The 20,462-nt window shown below is 44.2% G+C and overlaps 1 protein-coding gene across 1 annotated transcript in view; it reads right to left on the reverse strand.

Annotated features, from left to right (window-relative positions):
- UBE2V2 (ubiquitin conjugating enzyme E2 V2) overlaps positions 1-17,699 on the reverse strand; it is a 55,392-nt gene extending 37,693 nt beyond the window's left edge. The window contains exon 1 of the mRNA XM_050800185.1: positions 17,629-17,699. Within this exon, the coding sequence (XP_050656142.1) occupies positions 17,629-17,644 (16 nt within the window). The 5' untranslated portion in view covers positions 17,645-17,699. The remainder of the gene's footprint in view (positions 1-17,628) is intronic.
- Between the last annotated feature and the right edge of the window lie 2,763 nt (positions 17,700-20,462).

Raw genomic sequence — 20,462 nt, forward strand, 5'->3', positions numbered from 1 at the left:
CTTTAAATAGACAACTATATGGTATGTGAATTATATCTCAGTAAAGTTGTTTTGAAAAAACAGCTCCCTGAAACCAAATTCAATATTCATCTATAACTCCATCTACCAAAAGTTCAGCTTTCTTAGGAAGCAACCCTCAAAGGTGTGGTCAAATCCTAGAGGAAACTGGCCCTTTTCTATAGAACTTCAGATTTTAGTAACCACTTCATAAGCCCTAGAGAGAATAAGAAGCCCAGGTTACATAGCTGTTATCCAGTCTTCCCAGTTCCAAAACTCCTCGAACCAAGTTATTCCTACCTGATAATATACAGTCTTATCTAGAGGCAGCCTACTTGGGGAAGTAGGTAAAAGGAAGAATGAAACGAAAAGAAAGAAAAGAAAGAAAAGAAACGAAAGAAACGAAAGAAACGAAAGAAACGAAAGAAAGAAAGAAAGAAAGAAAAAGAAAGAAAGAAAGAAAGAAAGAAAGAAAGAAAGAAAGAAAGAGAAAGAAAGAGAGAGAGAAAGAGAAAGAAAGAAAGAAAGGAACAGTACTAAATGTTCTAAGGGTCACTTTAAGAATAACAGATGCAATACTAAAATGTTTAGGACAACTCATCAGGTTGTAAATTCTACCTCTGATACAGAGGTAAGTTTCTATCAAACACTTACAACACTCCCAGTAACCTCCCTTTCCTTCCCCTCCCCAACCTCAGATAGAAAATCCAGAGCTGGGCGTGGTGGCTCACGCCTGTAATCCCAGCACTTTGGGAGGCAGAGGCAGGCGGATCACGAGGTCAGGAGATCGAGACCATCCTGGCTAACACGGTGAAACCCCATCTCTACTAAAAATACAAAACAATTAGCCGGTGCTGCCCGGCGCCTGTAGTCCCAGCTACTCAGGAGGCTGAGGCAGGAAAATGGCGTGAACCCGGGAGGCGGAGCTTGCAGTAAGCGGAGATGGCACCACTGCACTCCAGCCTGGGTGACAGAGCAAGACTCGTCTCAAAAAAAAAAAAAAAAAAAGAAAATCCAGATTTAGGCCAGGCACGGTGGCTCACGCCTATAATCCCAACACTTTGAGAGGCCAAGGCAGGCCGATCACTTGAGGTCAGGAGTTCAAGACCAGTCTGGTCAACATGGTGAAACCCTGTCTCTACTAAAATACAAAAAAAAAATCAGCTAGGCATGGTGGCGCACACCTCTAATCCCAGCTACTATGAGGCTGAGGCAGGAAAATTGCTTGAACCCTGCACAAGTTGCAGTGAGCTGAGATCACACCACTGCACTTCAGCCTGGATGACAGAGAGTCCATCTCAAAAAAAAAAAAAATCACAGATTTATAACAACCACTGACTGGCCGGGCATGGTGGCTCACGCCTGTAATTCCAGCACTTTGGGAGGCCAAGGCAGGTGGATCATGAGGTTAGGAGAGCGAGACCATCTCCTGGCTAACACGGTGAAACTCCATCTCTACTAAAAATACAAGAAGTTAGCCGGGCATGGTGGCACACGCCTGTAGTCCCAGCAACTCGGGAGGCTGAAGCTGGAGAATCGCTTGAACCCAGGAGGCAGAGGTTGCAGTGAGCTGAGAGTGCACCACTGCATTCCAGCCCGGGCAACAGAGCAAGACTCGTTCTAAAAAAAAAAAAAAAAAAAAAAAAATCACTAAGGGAATAATTAATATATATGTATTTACCCGCAATACCAAATATGTGCTTACAAAAAAGATTGATGTGAATATTGACCAGCATTTAGCCACTAAAATCGCTTTTTCTAAATTTTTGTTACTTATTTCAATACAATCCTTCACACCTTAAAAGAACACGGAGTTTTAATAATCTATTAATGCCTTCAGACTCTATCAAGTATTTTGTCTTGATCCTTAACGGCATTTATCTGTAAAATAACATCTCTGGGTTTCCAGGAAATAAAAACAACCAAGCCATACATAGGACACAGTCTGATACAGAAGCAGTATTTAAGAATTTTTTTTTTTTTTTTTTTTGAGACGGAGTTTAGCTCTTGTTGCCCAGGCTGGTGTGCAATGGCGCAATCTCGGCTCACCACAACCTCCGCCTCCCGGGTTCAAGCAATTCTCCCAAGTAGCTGGGATTACTTGAGAGTACTCATGTGCCACTATGCCCAGCTAATTTTGTATTTTCAGTAGAAACAGGGTTTCTCCATGTTGCCAGGCTGGTCTCAAACTTCCAATCTCAGGTGATCCGCCTCCCCTGGCCTCCCAAAGTACTGGGATTACAGGCGTGAGCTACCGTACGCAACCAAGAATCTTAAATCAAGACACCAGCTCTAGACTCAACATGTAGCTAAAAAATCCTGCAAAAGCCATTTCCTATCTGTATTTCTACTGCTCATCTATAAAATGAACTTGGTCTAGAGTCCAGGCAATCCATAACGTATGTTTTATTAATCTGTTTTTTTCTATTTCTATTTAAGTACCTATACATGGCCACAAGGATTTAGCTCCTTCTAAGGTTTGAAACAGCTGCTGAGTTCCAGCTTACTGAAAATACCATCCGCTCTCACACAAATCAGCTAAGACTTTATAAACAAGAATAAAGCACTCCCAAATACAGTCCCAAAGTCCCATCTTACATATGTCAAAGACTTATTTTATTTATTTTTTTTTTTTTGAGACGGAGTCTCACTCCGTCGCCCGGGCTGGAGTGCAGTGGCCGGATCTCAGCTCACTGCAAGCTCCGCCTCCCGGGTTTACGCCATTCTCCTGCCTCAGCCTCCCGAGTAGCTGGGACTACAGGCGCCCGCCACCTCGCCCAGCTAGTTTTCTTGTATTTTTTAGTAGAGACGGTGTTTCACCGTGTTAGCCAGGATGGTCTCGATCTCCTGACCTCGTGATCCACCCGTCTCGGCCTCCCAAAGTGCTGGGATTACAGGCTTGAGCCACCGCGCCCGGCCCTAAAGACACTGTAATCAGCTCTTTGAAAAAGAGCCTTTGAAAAAGTGAACTACTTTTGAAACAAACTTTCAAACATTGATTTTTTTTGTTTTTTTGAGACAGGGTCTCACTTTGTCACCCAAGTTGTAGTACAGTGGCGCAATCTCGGCTCAATGCAACCTCTGCCTCCTGGGTTCAAGTGATTCTCCCACCTCAGCCTCTCAAGTAGCTGGAACTATAAGCAAGCACCATCATGCCTGGCTAATTTTTTTTTTAATTTTTAATAGAGATGGGGTATCACCATGTTGGCCAGGCTGGTCTCAAACTCCTGACCTCAAGTGATCCTCCTGCCTTGGCCTCCCAAAGTGCTGGAATTACAGGCATAAGCTACTGAGCCCCGCCTGAACACTGAATGTTATTCTAGTTTGCATGCTGCATATCCACTTCTATCAAATTTTATGTTAGGCTGGGCATGGTGGCTCACACCTATAATCCCAGTACTTTGGGAGGCCGAGGCAGGCGGATCACCTGATGTCAGGAGTCCAAGACCAGCCTGGCCAGCATGGTGAAACCCCGTCTCTAATAAAAATACAAAATTTAGCCGAGCATGGTGGCGCATGCCTGTAGTCACAGCTACTTAGGAGGCTGAGGCAGGAGAATCACTTGAACCCAGGAGGCAGAGGTTGCAGTGAGCCAAGATCGCACCACTGCACTCCAGCCTGGCAACAGAGCAAGACTCTGTTCAAAAAAAAAAAAAAAAAAAAAAAGGATATCTAAAGAAAAAGTAGCAAAAAAACCGTACAAATATGGAGAAAGTTGTATATGGCTACAGGTTGAAGGGTCTCCAATCAGACTCAGTCCAAATAAGACTACCCCAAGACATGTTATAACCAAACTGTCAAAGATGAAAGACAAAGAGAGAATCCTCAAGGCAGCAAGAGGAAAGAAGCAAATAACATATAAGGGACTTCCAATATACCTAGCAGCAGACTTCTCAACAGAAACCTTAGAGGCCGGGGGAGAGTGAGATGATACATTTAAAGTGCTCGCAGGGGCTGGGCTCACACCTGTAATCCCAGCACTCTGGGAGGCTGAGGCGGGCAGATCGCTTAAGCCCAAGAGTTCAAGACCAGTCTGGGCGACAGACCTTGTCTCTCTTTAAAAAAAAAAAAAAAAAAAAAGTGACCAGGAGAAAAACTGTCCTTTAGACAAAGCTGTCTGTCCCACGACAAAGCTGTTCTTCAGAAACAAAGAATAAAGACTTTCTCAGGCAAACAAAAGCTGAAGGAGTTTATCACCACAAGACATGCCTTACAAGAAATGCTATGGGAAGTTCTTCAAGCTGAAAGAAAAGGATACTAATGAGTAACACAAAAACATCTGAAAGTATAAAACTCACTGGGAAAAGTAAACACAAGGTCAACTTCAGAATACACTAATACTGTAATGGTGGAGTGTAAATTACTTGTGTCTTTAGTAGGAAGGTTAAAAGACAAAACTATTCAAAGTAACTACAATAATTTGTAAAGGAATACGCAATATAAAAAGATGCAGGCTGGGTGCGGTAGTTCATGCCTGTAATCCCAGCACTTTGGGAGGCCAAGGCAGGTGGATTACCTGAGGTCAAGAGTTTGACAGCAGCCTAGCCAACATGGTGAAACCCTATCTCCACTAAAAATACAAAAATTAGCGGGGCGTGGTGGCAGCTGCCTGTAATCCCAGCTACTCAGGAGGCTGAGGCAGGAGAATCACAGGAACCCAGGAGGCAAAGGTTGCAGTAAACCAAGATCAGACTACTGCACTCCAGCCTTGGTGACAAGAACGACACTGTCTCAAAAAAAAAAAAAATTCAAACTGTGACATTAAAAATTCAAAATGAGAGAGTAGGGTAAAAATATAAAGGATTTTTTAGGCAATCAAGGCTAAGTTGTTATTAGCTTAAAATAACCTTTTGTAACGGTAAGACCTTTTTTGTAAGCCTCATGGTAACCACAAAGCAAAAACCTTTATGCCAGGTGTGGTGGCTCACCCCTGTAATCCCAGCACTTTGGGAGGCTGAGGCAGGTGGGTCATCTGAGGTCAGGAGTTCTGGACCAGCCTGGCCAACATGGTGAAACCCCATCTCTACTAAAAATTAGCCAGACGTGGTGGTGCATGCCTGTAATGGCAGCTACTTAGGAGGTTGAGGTTCAAGGAGAATTGCTTGAACCCAGGGGACAGAGCTTGCAGCAAGCCAAGACTGCGTCACTGCACTCCAGCCTGGGCAACAAAGCAAGACTCCATCTCAAAAAAACAAAACAAAACAAAAAACGAGTTCAAGACCAGCCTGGCCAAAATAGTGAAACCCCGTCTCTACTAAAAATACAAAAAATAAGCTGGGCATGGTGGCAGCTGCCTGTAAGCCCAACTACTAGGAAGGCTGAGACAGGAGAATCGCTTGAACCCGGGAGGAGGCAGAGGTTGCAGTGAGCCGCTATCACGCCATTGCACTCCAGCCTCGGCAACAGGAGTGAAACTCCATCTTAAAAAATATATATGTATAATAGATAAAAAATAAAAAGCAAGGAACAAGCCAGCGGAGTGGATCATGCCTGAAACCCCAGTGCTCTGGAGCCCAAGGTGGGAGGAGCACTTGAGGCCAGGAGTTCAAAGCTGGCCTGGGCAATACAGCAAGACTCTGTCTCTACAAAAAATTAAAAAAAAAAAAAATAGCTGGGCATGGTGGCACATGCCTGCATTCCTAGCTATGCAGGAGGCTGAGGCAGGAGGATCGCTCCAGCCCAGGAGTTCAAAACCAGCTTGCGCAACATGGCAAGACCCCGTATCTACAGGAAAAAAAAAAATTAGCCAGGTTTGGTGGCACACACCTATAGTCCTAGCTACTCCCAAGGCTGAGGCAAGAAGATTGCTTGAGCCCAGGAGTTGGAGGTTACAGTGAGCTATGATCATGTCAGAGCAACACACTGTCTCCAAAAAAAAAAAAAAAAAAAAAAAACAAGTGAGGAAAAAAACATACTACCAGAGAAAATCAACCAGCAAATAAGACCGTAAGAGAGGAAGAAAGAGTGACTGAATGGTTAAAAAAAACAAGACCCAACTATATGCTGCAACAAGAGACTCACCTCACCTATATGGACATATGTAGACTGAAGGTGAAGGAATGGAAAAAGATATGCCATGCAAATGGAAATCAAAAGAGAACAAGACCCTGTAATCCCAGCACTCTGAAAGGTCAAGTAGGGAGAACTGTTTGAGCCCAGGAGTTTGAAAGCATCCTGAGCAACACTTTGAGACCCCATCTCCACAAAAAATATAAAAAATTAGCAAGGCATAGTGGCATGCACCTGTGGTCAACTACACAGGAGGCTGAGGTAGGAAAATCACTGATCTCAATAGTTCAAGGCTGCAGTGAGCCATGTTCACGCCACTGCACTCTAGCCTAGAGAGGGAGACCCTGTCTCAAAAAAAAAAAAAAAGAGAGAGAGAGAGAAAGCCCAAGAATTGCTTCACTTATATCAGATAAAATCATTTTTGTTTTTGTTTTTAGACAAAGAGTCTCACTCACTCTGCCCTGGTTGGAGTACAGTCACAGCATCTTGGCTCACTGCAACCTCCACCTCCTGAGTTCAAACAATTATCCTGCCTTAGCCTACCAAGTGGAATTATAGGCATATGCCACCATGCCTGGCTAATTTTATTTGTATTTAGTTATTTTTTTTTTGAGATGGAGTCTAGCTCTGTCACCCAGGCTGGAGTGCAGTGGCGCAATCTCAGCTCACTGCAACTTCTGCCTCCCAGGTCACGTGATTCTCCTGCCTCAGCCTCCTGAGTAGCTGGGATTACAGGCATGTGCCACCATGTCCGGCTAATTTTTGTATTTTTAGTACAGACAGGGCTTCAGCATGTTGGTTAGGCTGGTCTCAAACTCCTGACCTCGTGATCTGCCAGCCTCAGCCTCCCAAAGTGCTGGGATTACAAGCATGAGCCACCGCGCCCTGCTGGGTTTTTTGGGAGACAGAATCTCGCTCTGTTGCCCAGGCTGGAGTGCAGTGGCGCAATCAAGGCTCACGGCAATCTCCAATTCCCAGATTCAAGCGATTCTCCTGCCTCAGCCTCCTGAGTAGCTGGGACTACAGGCGCCCGACACCACGCCCAATTTTTGTTTGTTCTGTTTCGTTTCGTTTTGAGCAGTTGTGCTGTCACTCAGGCTGGAGTGCAGTGGCATGATCTTGGCTCACAGCAACCTCTGCCTCCCGGGTTCAAGCAATTCTCTGCTTCAGTCTCCCAAGTAGCTGGGGTCACAGGCACCCGCCACCATACCTGGCTAATTTTTGGACTTTTAGTAGAGATGGGGTTTCACCATTTTGCCAGGCTGGTCTTGAACTCTCAACCTTGTGATCCACCTGTCTCGGCCTCCCAAAGTGCTGGAATTACCGGTGTGAGCCACCGCTCCCGGTCCAATTTTTGTATTTTTAGTAGAGATGGAATTTCGCCATGTTGGCCAGGCTGGTCTTGAACTCCTGATCTCAAGTTATCCGCCCGCCTCAGCCTCCCAAAGTGCTGGGATTGCAGGCATGAGCCACCACACCTGGCCCTCAATAAAACAGATTTTTAAATCAAAAACTGTAAAAAGAGATAAAGAAGGTCATCATATAATAATAAAGGGGTCAATTTAGCAAGAGAACAATTGTAAATATACATGCACCCAACATCAAAGCACCTAAATTTATAAAGCAAATATTAATAGATATGAAGGGTAAGATAGGCTATAATACAGTAAAAGTAGGAGACTTTCACACCTCACAATTAGCAATGCACAGAGCATGCAGACAGAAAGTCAACAAGGTAATATGAGACTTAAGCTACACTACAGAACAAATGGACCTAACAGACATATACAGAACATACCATCCAACAGTGGCATAATACATTATTTTAAGCTGCACATGGAACATTCTCAAGGATAGATCATATGTGAAGCCACAAAATAAGTCTTAACAAATTTAAGAAGATGGAAATCATATCAAATATCTTTTCTGACCACAATGGTATAAAACTAGAAATCATTAACAGGAAGATCTTCAGAAAATTCACAAAAACATGGAAGTTAAACACATGCTCTTAAACAACCAATACGTCAATGAAAATATTAAAAAACAAATTACGAAGTTTATTGAAACAAATGAAAACTGAAACACAGCATACAAAACCTATGGAATACAGCAAAAGCAGTTTTAAGACAGAAGTTTGTAACAATAAACACTGACATCATATGTCTTCTGTAAACAGGAACAGTTTAACTTGTTCTCCAATTAAGATGCCTTGTATTTCTTTGTCTTACTGCTCTTTCTAGGACTTCCAGTACTATATTGAACAGAAGTGGCAAAATTGGGCATCATGCAGCTGGGCATGGTGGTGGCTCACGCCTGTAATCCCAGCACTTTGGGAGGCCAAGGCGTGTGGATCACCTGAGGTCAGGAGTTCAAGACCAGCCTGGCCAACATGGCGAAACCCCATCTCTACTAAAACTACAAAACATTAGCCAGGTGTGGTGGCGTGCACCTGTACTCCCAGCTACTCAGGAGGCTGAAGTGACAGCCTGGGAAGTTGAGGCTGCAGCAAGCCGTGGCTATACCACTGCACTCCAGCCTAGGTGACAGGTTGAGACCGTCTCAGAAAAAAAAAAAAAAAAAAAAAGAAAGAAAAAAGGCAATCTATGAAACTACTAGAAAACAGGAAGAAAAGTCAATGGCATTGGTTCTGGGCAATGATTTTTGGAGGATATGACCTCAAAAGCACGCTCAAAAGCAAAAACAGACAATTTGGGTCACATAAAACTAAAAATCTCCTGCACAGCAAAGGAAACAATAAAGAGAGAACTGGCCAGGGGCGGTGGCTCTCGCCTGTAATCCTAGTACTTTGGGAGGCCGAGGCAGGCGAATCAACTGAGGTCAGGAGTTTACAACCAGCCTGACCAACATGGATAAATTCCGTCTCTACTAAAAACACAAAATTAGCAGGGCATGGTGGCATATGCCTGTAATCCCAGCTACTCAGGAGGCTGAGGCAGGATAATCCCTTGAACCCAGGAGGCAGAGCTTGTGGTGAGCTGAGATAGTGCCACTGCACTCCAGCCTGGGCAACAAGAGCAAAACTCCACCCAAAAAAAAAAAAAAAAGAGAGAGAACATACAGAATGGTTCACCACACTTGCAAACCATACATCTGATAAGCGGTTAATAACTAAAATATATAAGGAACTCAGTTCAATACCAAGAAAATAACCCAATGTAAAAATGGGTAAAAAATCTGAATAGGCATTTCTCAAAAGACATACAAATGGCCAAGAGGTATATGAAAAAAATTCTCAACATCACTGATCATCAAGGAAATGCAAAAAAAAAAAAAAAAAAAAAAAACCACATGAGATATCACCTCACTCCCATTAAGATGGCTATGATCAAAAGAATGAAAGATGAGGCCAAGCGCAGTGGCTCACGCCTGTAATCCCAGCACTCTGGGAGGCTAAGGTGGGTGGATCACCTGAGGTCAGGAGTTTGAGATCAGCCGAGCCTGGCCAACATGGTGAAACCATGTCTCTCCTAACAATATGAAAATTAGCCAGGTTGGCCGGGCGCGGTGGCTCAAGCCTGTAATCTCAGCACTTTGGGAGGCCGAGTCGGGCAGATCACAAGGTCAGGAGATCGAGACCATCCTGGCTAACATGGTGAAACACCATCTCTACTAAAAAAAAAAAAAAAAATACAAAAAACTAGCCGGGCGAGGTGGCGGGCACCTGTACTCCCAGCTATTCGGGAGGCTGAGGCAGGAGAATGGCGTAAACCCAGGAGGCGGAGCTTGCAGTGAGCTGAGATCCGGCCACTGCACTCCAGCCTGGGCGACAGAGCGAGACTGCGTCTCAAAAAAAAAAAAAAAAAAAAAGACAATTAGCCAGGCATGGTGGCAGGTGCCTGTAATCCCAGCTACTCGGGAGGCTAAGACAGGAGAATCGCTTGAACCTGGAGGTGGGTGTTGCAGTGAACCGACATCTCGCCACTGCACTCCAGCCTAGGCAACAGAGCAAGACTCTGTCTCAATTTAAAAAAAAAAAAAAAAGGCTAGGCACGGCGGCTCACACCTGTAATCCCAGCACTTTGGGAGGCCAAGGCAGGCGGATCACCTGAGGTTGGGAGTTCGAGAGCAGCCTGACCAACATGGAGAAACCCCATCTCTACTAAAAATACAAAATTAACTGGGCATGGTGGCACATGGCTGTAATCCCAGCTACTCGGGAGGCTGAGGCAGGAGAATTGCTTGAACCAGGAGGCGGAAATGAGCCAAGATCACGTCATTGCACTCCAGCCTGGGCAACAAGAGCCAAATTCCATCTCAAAAAAAAAAAGATGAAAGATAACAAGAGTTGGTGAGTATGTGGTGATAAAGGATAATCTAAGCACGCTGTTGGTGGGAATGTGAATTAGTACAGTCATATGGAGAAAGAACAGTATGGAGGTTCCTCAAAAACTTAAAAATAGAGCTACCATATGATCCAGCAATCCTGCTACTGCATATATAGCCAAAGAAAATAAAATCAGTATGTCAAAGAGAGGTCTGCACTCCCATTTTATTGCAGCACTACTCAAAATATGCAAGATATAGAATCAACCTAAGTATCCATCAACCAACAAATGAATAGGCTGAGCGTGGTGGCTCACGCCTGTAATCCCCGCACTTTGGGAGGCCAAGGCAGGTGGATTGCTTGAGGTCAGGAGTTTGAGACCAACCTGGCCAACATGGTGAAACTCCATCTCTACTAAAATACAAAACAGCCAGGCGTGGTGGCGGGTACCTGTAATCCCAGCTACTAGGGAGCCTGAGGCAGGAGAATTACTTGAACCCAGGAGATGGAGGCTGCAGTGAGCTGAGAATGTGCCACTGCACTCCAGCCTAGGTGACAGAGTCAGACTCCGTCTCAAAAAAAAAAAAACACACACACACACAGACGAATGGATAAAGAACATATGCTATACGTACACGGTGGGATACTATTTCAATCATAAAAAAGAAGTAAATTCTCTCATTTGCAACAACATAGATGAACCTGGAGAACATTATGTTAAGTGAAATAACACAGGCACAGAAAGACAAATACATACTATCTCACTCATATATGGAGTCAAAGTTGATCTCACAGAAGTAGACAGGAGATGGCGTACCAGAGGTTAGGATGGTTAGGATTATGGGGGTGGGGATTGGGAAGATGTTAGACAAAGGATACATAATTACAGTCAGGAGGAACAAGTTCAAGAGCACTACTGTATAGCATGGTGACTAGTTAACGACATACTGTATTACTGAAAAATACTGAGTAGATATTAAGTATTCTCACCACAAAAATGATAACTACGTAAGATAATGTATTTGGTACTTAGCTAGATTTAACCATTCTACAATGTACATATAGTGTCTTTCAAAACATTAGCAAGCATTGTTCAAACTACTTTTAAGTTTTTTTTTTTTGACACAGTGTCTTGCTCTGTCGCCCAGGCAGGAGTGCAGTGACATGATCACAGCTCACTGCAGCCTCAACCTCCCAGGCTCAAGCCATACCCCACCTCAGCCTCCCAAGTAGCTGGGACTGCAGGTGCACATCACCACACCCAGCTAATTTTTGTATTTTCTGTAGAGATGGGATTTTGTTATCTTGCCCAGGTTGGTCTTAAACTCCTAGGCTCAAGTGATCCACCCACCTTGACCTCCCAAAGCACTGGGACTACAGATGGAAGCCACTGCACCTAGTCTCAAGCTACTCGACAAGCTTTTTTTTTTTTTTTAAGATGCAGTCTCGCTCTGTCGCCTAGGCTGGAGTGCAGTGGGGCGATCTCGGCTCACTGCAAGCTCCGCCTCCGGGTTCACGCCATTCTACTGCCTCAGCCTCCTGAGTAGCTAGGACTACAGGCGCCTGCCACCACGCCCAGCTAATTTTTTGTATTTTGGGTAGAGACGGAATTTCACCGTGTTAGCCAGGATGGTCTCGGTCTCCTGACCTTGTGAACAACCCATCTTGGCCTCCCAAAGTGCTGGGATTACAGGCGTGAGCCACTGCGCCCAGCCAACAAGCTTTTTTTAACGAAATAAAACATTTTAATTCTTAATATCTGATACTTTAAATTACGACATACTAAATATTAATTTTATTGTTTTCATTTTCCTGCACATTTCTAAACAGGGAACGTTCTTAATGTTTTGACATTTTTGAAGGTCTCAGAATAACCATAATTTTCCCAATTATTAAGATTGCTTTGAGTTTTTTGCACGGCCATTTTTACCTCTGCAAACTGCTGTTCAAAAGACTGTACAGTGAGGTTGTACCATATTATCAAAAGCATGTTTATCAAGATAATTCAGGCTCCCAAATGACCTAGAAAAAATCAACCAGGCCAGTTATGGAAGCCTCGAGAGGGAAATACACTAGACTACCATAGTTCAGCTCTTCTACTGTTTAGTTCCCAAGTTCTAGATTACGATTTAAACTATGTAATTCTCTTCTATTACCACACCCATGTTCTGTCCATATCCAAGCATCTTCATCTAAAGAAAAGGAAAACAAGATCATGTTGTCCAATCTTTTCACAGATGGGATGAGAAAAGCAATGTTTAGTGATTAACTGACATGCCCATGGTGGCACGGTAGTCTGTCAGGGGCAGCAGGGAACTCAGACCACTGCTAAACTAGTTCTTCCAGTATATACAATGCTACCCACTTCTGAAGAAGGCAATTAGTAGGTTATATTTTGGTTTTGTTTTCTGCCTACGTAGCAGAAAACATATTCTTTAATCAATTTTTTCTGAGTTTCTCATTACTCAAAGACATTTTCCAGGCATCTACAGTCAAAGAGACTAGAGCTTCACTATACCACTAATATTACCTAAGTGATAAATATAAAACATTTCATGTTACAATGTAACGTGGTATCCTGGATGAAGTCCTGGGACAGCAAAAGTACATTAAAGAAAAACCAAGGAAATCTGAACCTTAGTTAATAATAAATGTGTCAATATTGGTTCCTTAATAGTGTACCATACCAATATAAGAAATTAACAGGGAATACGGATGCGGTGGCTCACGCCTATGATCCCAGCACTTTGGGAGGCTGAGGTGGGTGGATCACAAGGCCAGGAGTTTGAGACCAGCCTGGCCAACGTGGTGAAACCCTGTCTGTACTAAAGACACAAAAAATTATCCAGGCATGATGGCGCACGCCTGTAATCCCAGCTACACAGGGAGCTGAGGCAGGAGAACCATTTGAACCCAGGAGGAAGAGGTTGCAGTGAGCCCACATCACGCCACTGCACTCCAGCCTGGGCGACACAGGAAGACTCCGTCTCAAGAGAAAAAAAAAAAAAGGAAATTAACAAGGAAAACTGAATGTGAGGTGCATGGAAACTTTCTGTACTATCTTCACAACTTTTCCGTAAAACTAAAACTATTGTGTTTTTTTAAAACTACTGCACATACATTTTTTTCTTTTTTTTTTTGAGATGGAGTGTCACTCTTCTTACCCAGGCTGGAATGCAACGGCACGATCTCGGCTCACAACTCCGTCTCCCAGGTTCAAACGATTCTCCTGCCTCAGCCTTCTGAGTAGCTGGAATTACAGGTATGTGCCACCACGCCCGGATAATTTTGTATTTTTAGTAGAAACAGGGTTTCTCCATGTTGGTCAGGCTGGTCTCGACCTCCCGACCTCAGGTGATCTGCCCGCCCTGAACTCCCAAAGTGCTGGGATTACAGATGTGAGCCACCCCACCCGGCCTGCATACTTTTCTATCTAAACTAATTGTTATTATTAATGTTGGAATCTAATAAAATTTTGACTCATGAGTACAAAACAGTATCAGATTTCTATTGGCAAAAGTAGCTTCTTAACCTTTGTCCTGTGAAATACTCTTGAATTCCATGGGTGACTCTGTCTCTTGGAAAGGGATAACCTAGCTGGTGAGGGCTACGTTCCCCCTTCATCCACAAGAAGCATATGAGTCTGAAACAAGGACTGTGCTACAAAGGGAAGTGTGAAAGGGAGTAATTAAGATTCATGTTCTGACAAATATTCCAAATTCAGAGTTCTTCATAATGGACAGCGCATCAGACTGAGGGTAAAAGACCTGGATTCTAATCTTGCCCATACTAATAACCACCTATACATAGCCTTTTACTTGTTTGAGCCTCAGTTTTCTCATCGCAAAATAAAAAGACCAGATGGTATGGCCAAAAATGTTTCTGGCCATGCACAGTGGCTCAAACCTGTAATCCTAACCTCAGGCCAGGGCAGGAGGATCACTTGAGTCCCACAGTTCGGACTAGTCTGGATAACATATGGAGACCCTGTCTCTAGAAATAATTTAAAAAATTAGCCAGGTGTGGCAATGTGTGCCTGTGTTCCCAGCTACTTGGGAGGCTGAGGTAGGAGGATAACCTGACTCCAGCAGATCAAGGCTGCAGTGAGCCATGATCACACGCCACTGCATTCCAGCCTGGGCAACAGAGCGAGACTCCATCTCAAAAAGTCTCAAATTAAAAGTTTTTTCCTTCCAAAATTCTCTTCCAGTAAAAGGGTTAAAGGAGCTAAGGTATATGATGCACACTGAACTCAAGATCAAAACATATTTGTCAGGGCTTTTTCTTTTTGGCCTCTTAAACAACTGTTATCGAGATACTTTGGCTTAAATAAAAAATACGTGTATTAGACCAGGCTCAGTGGTTCATGCCTGTAATCCCAGCCCTTTGGGAGGCCAGGGCGGATGGATTACCTGAGGTTAACAGTTTCAGACCAGCCTGGCCAACATGGTGAAACCCCATATATACTAAAAAATATATATACAATAAATTAGCTGGGCGTGGTGGTGCATGCCTGTAATCCCAGCTACTCAGAATGCTGAGGCAGGAGAATTGCTTAAACCCAGGAGGAACAGGTTGCAGTCAGCCGAGATCACACCATTACACTCCAGCCTGAGCAACAAGGCGAAACTCCATCTCAAACAAACACGAGCATCACATCCATGTAGCTCATCTAATTTTAAATTTTAAGCTGTATCATGCTGCTTTCACAAATACACAGGTACTATTTACTTCCCATGTTACCAAAAAGCAAACAAAAGTATAGCTAATAGTAAAATTAAAACTAATTAGTAGGCTGGGCACGATGGCTCACACCTTATAATCCCAGCACTTTGGGAGGCCGAGGTGGGCAGATCACCTGAGGTCAGGATTTTGAGACCAGTCTGCCCAACATGATGAAACCCCATCTCTACTAAAAAAATAATAATAATAATACAAAAAAATTTGCTGGGCGTGGTGGCGTGCGCCTGTAATCCCAGCTACTCGGGAGGCTGAGGCAGGGGAATTACTTGAACCAGGGAGGTGGAGGTTGCAATGAGCCAAGATCACACCATTGCACTACAGCCTGGGCGAAGAAGCAAGACTCTGTCTCAAAAAAAAACAAAAACAAAACAAAACAAAACAAAACAAAAAAACAAACCCAGGCACGGTGGCTCACACCTGCAATCCCAGCACTTTGGGAGGCTGGATCACAAGGTCAAGAGATCAAGACCATCCTGACCAACATGGTGAAACCCTGTCTCTACTAAACATACAAAAAATTAGCTGGGCATGGTGGCACACGCCTGTAGTCCCAGCTACTTGGGAGGCTGAGGCAGGAGAATCACTTGAGCCCATGAGACGGAGGTTGCAGTGAGTCGAGATCCCACCACTGCACTCCAGCCTGGGTGACAGAGCAAGACTCCGTCTCAAAAAAAAAAAAAAAAAAAAAAAACTAGTAGACGGGAACAGTGACTCACCCCTGTAATCCAGCACTTTGGGAAGCTAAGGCAGGCAGATCACCTGAGATGAGGAGGGTGCAGTGAGCCAAGATCATGCCACTGCACTCCAGCCTGGGCAACACAGCAAGACTCCATCTCAAAAAAATAAAAATAAAAAAAAAGACTCCCTATGTACAATATGCTAATAATTTATCAGTAATCTTTATAATTTATATTCAATTTCCAAAACAACTAAAAGTGATTAACAAAAAATATTTGCCATTAATATCAGGTAACCTTTGGTCTTTTCAAAATATTAACATGCACTCATATGTACAGTGTTATGAAAAAATTGTGTTTAATAATGCAATCCACAAAATGAAAATGAAAAGTATTAAATTAAAATGCATTATTTTATTACTAAATTTTCAAAAATCTATAAGAGGTTCTAAGCACAACTGTTAAAAAGATATGGCCCCGTTAACGAGCACATAGATTAGATTTCAGCAAGCACAGTAAAGTCGTTAACACTAAAATTCCACTTTAAAAATAATCCTTGCCTTACTAGTTAGCTCTGACCCAAGTATATATACTATCCCAACACTAGAACTGCTAAAGATCTTAAAACCTATGACACCTATATGTAATAAAGATGTAAAAGACACTACCTAATTAAAATGTATGAAGAATGTATCCTGAGGTATTAAAGTAACAATTACAACATATACTCGAAGCCTTCCATTTCAGTACATACAGATTTGAAAACTCATTTTATTATGCAATGATGACATGAACTATTAAATCACACTGTTCTATAATCCAGTTTCAATGAAGTCTAGAAAAAGGCAGATCAGGCCGAGCGCGGTGGCTCATGCCTGTAATTCCAGCACTCTGGGAGGCCCAGGTGGGTGGATCACCTGAGGTCAGGAGCTCCAGACCAGCCTGGTCAATATGGCGAAACCTCCTCTCTACTAAAAATACAAAAATTAGCCTGGCGTGGTGGCACGCGCCTGTAATCCCGGCTACTTGGGAGGCTGAGGCAGGAGAATCGCTTGAACCTGGGAGGTGGAGATCGCAGTGAGCCGAGATCACACCACTGCATTCCTGCCTGGGCAATAGGGTGAGCCTCTGACTCAAAAAAAAAAAAAAGAAGAAGAAGAAAAAGGCAGATCATACATGTTAACATTTTTAAATGTAAAGTAAAACTTAACATTTTCAACATTTTTGGAATGGTCTAATGTCTAAAACCCCAACGTTAATACTTGTGTGCTCACAGGAAACCAAACATTGTATTCAGCAGGAAAGAGGAGTTGAACAGCTTATCTAAGAAACCACTTGTTCTTCAATTAGCTTTCATCTTGCTCTGGTCTTTTATTTTGTTTGCACTGCAGTTTCCTCATACATAATAAAAAGATAACACGTATTCAGTCAGGTAAGAACGATCCTCTCTCTCTTAAGGAGCAACCGTCCTCTCCTCCCCAACCGAGGTCAAGGAGAGTCCAAGGGAATGGGACCCCTACTCTGATCCAGGTCACCTCTTGGCCTGACCCATCTTCGGTGCCGGAGGTTGACACCCGCCCACCTTGGGCCTCCTCGCCTCCCTCCCGTAGAGCCTTCAGCCTACAATTCGGACCCGCGCCCGCCGCACCCTACGGGTGCGCCCGCGCGGGAGCCACCCCGCCCCCAGCCCGCCGGCGCGCGGCCGACGCGCGAGCACGACCCGCCAACCCGACGGCCGCCGGGGGCCTCGGCGCCGGTCCCACCCGGTCCCAGGCTACGCTCCGCGGAGAGCGCGGCATTCGAGACAGCGCACTCGGGCTTCTCCCGCACGGTCAGCGCTCGGCCGCCAGCAGCAGGCAGAGGGGCAGAGCCGGGTAGGAGCAGAAAATCAGGCAGCCCGGCCCGGGAACCGACCTGTGGAGACCGCCATCTTCTCCTGCAGCCCGACGCAGCCGCCCGCACGCACGCACGAACCGTCGCGCGTCACTTCCGGGAGCGCGCTGCCCTGCCCGCGTCATAGCGGACTCCGCCCCCGGCGGGCGCGGGGCTACCGGAGCCGTGACAGTGAGCACGTGGGCTGAGGGGTCGCGGGGTCTCGCTGCTGTTTCCGCAATTCCCTTGTGACTCCGCTCTCAAAATGAAACACTAAAGAATAAATTCATGAGGGCCGGGCACGGTGGCTCACGCCTGTAATCCCAGCACTTTGGGAGACCGAGGTGATGGGATCACCTGAGGTCAGGAGTTTGAAACCAGCCTGGCCAACATGGTGAAACCCCGTCTCTACTAAAAATACAAAAATTAACCGGGCGTGGTGGCGCGCGCCTGTAATCTCAGCTATTCGGAGGCTGAGGCACCAGAATCGCTTGAACCAGGGAGGCGGAGGTTGCAATGAGCCGCGATTGCGCCACTGCACTCCAGCCTGGGCGACAGAGCGAGACTCCGCCTCAAAAAAATAAATAAAAATAAGTGGGCATTGACAGATTTGCTTTGATAAATGATTCAAAAGAGTTGGACAATAAATTTGAACAGCTAGGGATGCTGAGGTGGGAGGGTCACTTGAGCCCTAGAGGTGAGGCTGCAGTGAGCAGAAATCGCTGCACTCCAGCCTGGGCAACAGAGGGAGACTGTTTAAAAAAAGAAAGAAAGAAATAGGAAAGTAATACAGGCTGGGGGCCGAAACTCACTTCTGTAATCCTAACACTTTGGGAGGCCAAGGCAGGAGGATCGCTTGAGCCCAAGACTTTGAGACCAGCCTGGACAATATAGTGATACCTAGTCTCTACATAAAACTGAAAAAAAAAAAAAAAAAAAAGGTTTTTCACATCCCTTGTAAGTTGTATTCCTAGGTATTTTATTCTCTTTGTAGCAATTGTGAATGGGAGTTCACTCATGATTTGGCTCTCTGTTTGTCTGTTATTGGTGTATAGGAATGCTTGTGATTTTTGCACATTGATTTTGTATCCTGAGACTTTGCTGAAGTTGCTTATCAGCTTAAGGAGATTTGGGGCTGAGAAGATGGGGTTTTCTAAATATACAATCATGTCATCTGCAAACAGAGACAATTTGACTTCTTCTTTTCCTAATTGAATACCCTTCATTTCTTTCTTTTGCCTGATTGCCCTGGCCAGAACTTCCAATACTACGTTGAATAGGAGTGGTGAGAGAGGGTATCTTTGTCTTGTGCCCGCTTTCAAAGGGAATGCTTCTGGCCGGGTGCGGTGGCTCACGCCTGTAATCCCAGCACTTTGGGAGGCAGAGGTGGGTGGATCACGAGGTCAGGAGATCAAGACCTTCCTGGCTAACACGGTGAAACCCCGTCTCTACTTAAAAAAAAAAAAAAAAAAAAAAAAAAATTAGCCGGGCGTGGTGGCAGGCCCCTGTAGTCCCAACTACTCAGGAGGCTGAGGCGGGAGAATGGCGTGAACCCAGGAGGCAGAGCTTGCAGTGAGATGAGATTGAGACACTGCACTCCACTCCAGCCTAGGGGACAGAGCAAGTCTCCGACTCAAAAAAAAAAAAAAAAAAAAAGGAATCCTTCCTTCCAGTTTTGCCCATTCAGTATGATATTGGCTGTGGGTTTGTGATAAATAGCTCTCATTATTTTCAGATACGTTCCATCAATGCCTAGTTTATTGAGAGATTTGGCATGAAGGGCTGTTGAATTTTGTCGAGGCTTTTTCTGCATCTATTGAGATAATCATGTGGTTTTTGTCATTGGTTCTGTTTATGTGATGGATTATGTTTATTGACTTGCATATGTTAAAGCAGCCTTGCATCCCAGGGATGAAGCTGACTTGATCGTGGTGGATAAGCTTTTTGATGGGCTGCTGGATTCGGTTTGCCAGAATTTTATTGAGTATTTTCGCATCAATGTTCATCATGGATATTGAGCCCACATAGCCAAGAAAATCCTAAGCAAAAGGAACAAAGCTGGAGGCATCACACTACCTACCTGACTTCAAACTATGGCTACAAGGCCACAGTAACAAAAATAGCATGGTACTGGTACCAAAACAGAGATATAGATCAATGGAACAGAACAGAGGCCTCAGAAATAACGCCACACATCTACAACCATCTGATCTTTGACAAACCTGACAAAAACAAGCAATGGAGAAAGGACTTCTTATTTAATAAATGGTGTTGGGAAAACTGGCTAGCCCTATGCAGAAAGCTGGAACTGGATCCCTTCCTTACACCTTATACAAAAAACTCAAGATGGATTAAAGACTTAAACGTAAGACCTAAAACCATAAAAACACTAGAAGAAAACCTAGGCTATTAATACCATTCAGGACGCAGGCATGGGCAAAGACTTCATGACTAAAATGCCAAAAGCAATGGCAATAAAAGCCAAAATTGACAAATAGAATCTGATTAAACTAAAGAGCTTCTGCACAGCAAAAGAAACTATCATCAGAGTGAACAGGCAACCTACAGAATGGGAGAAAATTTTTGCAGTCTATCCATCTGACAAAGGGCTAATATACAGAATCTACAAAGAACTTAAACAGATTTACAAGAAAAAAATAAGCCCATCAAAAAGTGGGCAAAGGATATGAACACACACTTCTCAAAAGAAGACATTTATGCAGCCAAACAAACATGAAAAAAAGCTCATCATCACTGGTCATTAGAGAAATGCAAATCAAAACCACAGTGAGCTAGCGTCTCACACCAGTTAGAATGGTGATCATTAAAAAAGTCGGGAAACAACAGATGCTGGAGAGGATGTAGAGAAATAGGAA

The sequence above is a fragment of the Macaca thibetana genome, chromosome 8 (genome assembly GCF_024542745.1).
Source record: "Macaca thibetana thibetana isolate TM-01 chromosome 8, ASM2454274v1, whole genome shotgun sequence".
Lineage (NCBI taxonomy): Eukaryota > Metazoa > Chordata > Mammalia > Primates > Cercopithecidae > Macaca > Macaca thibetana.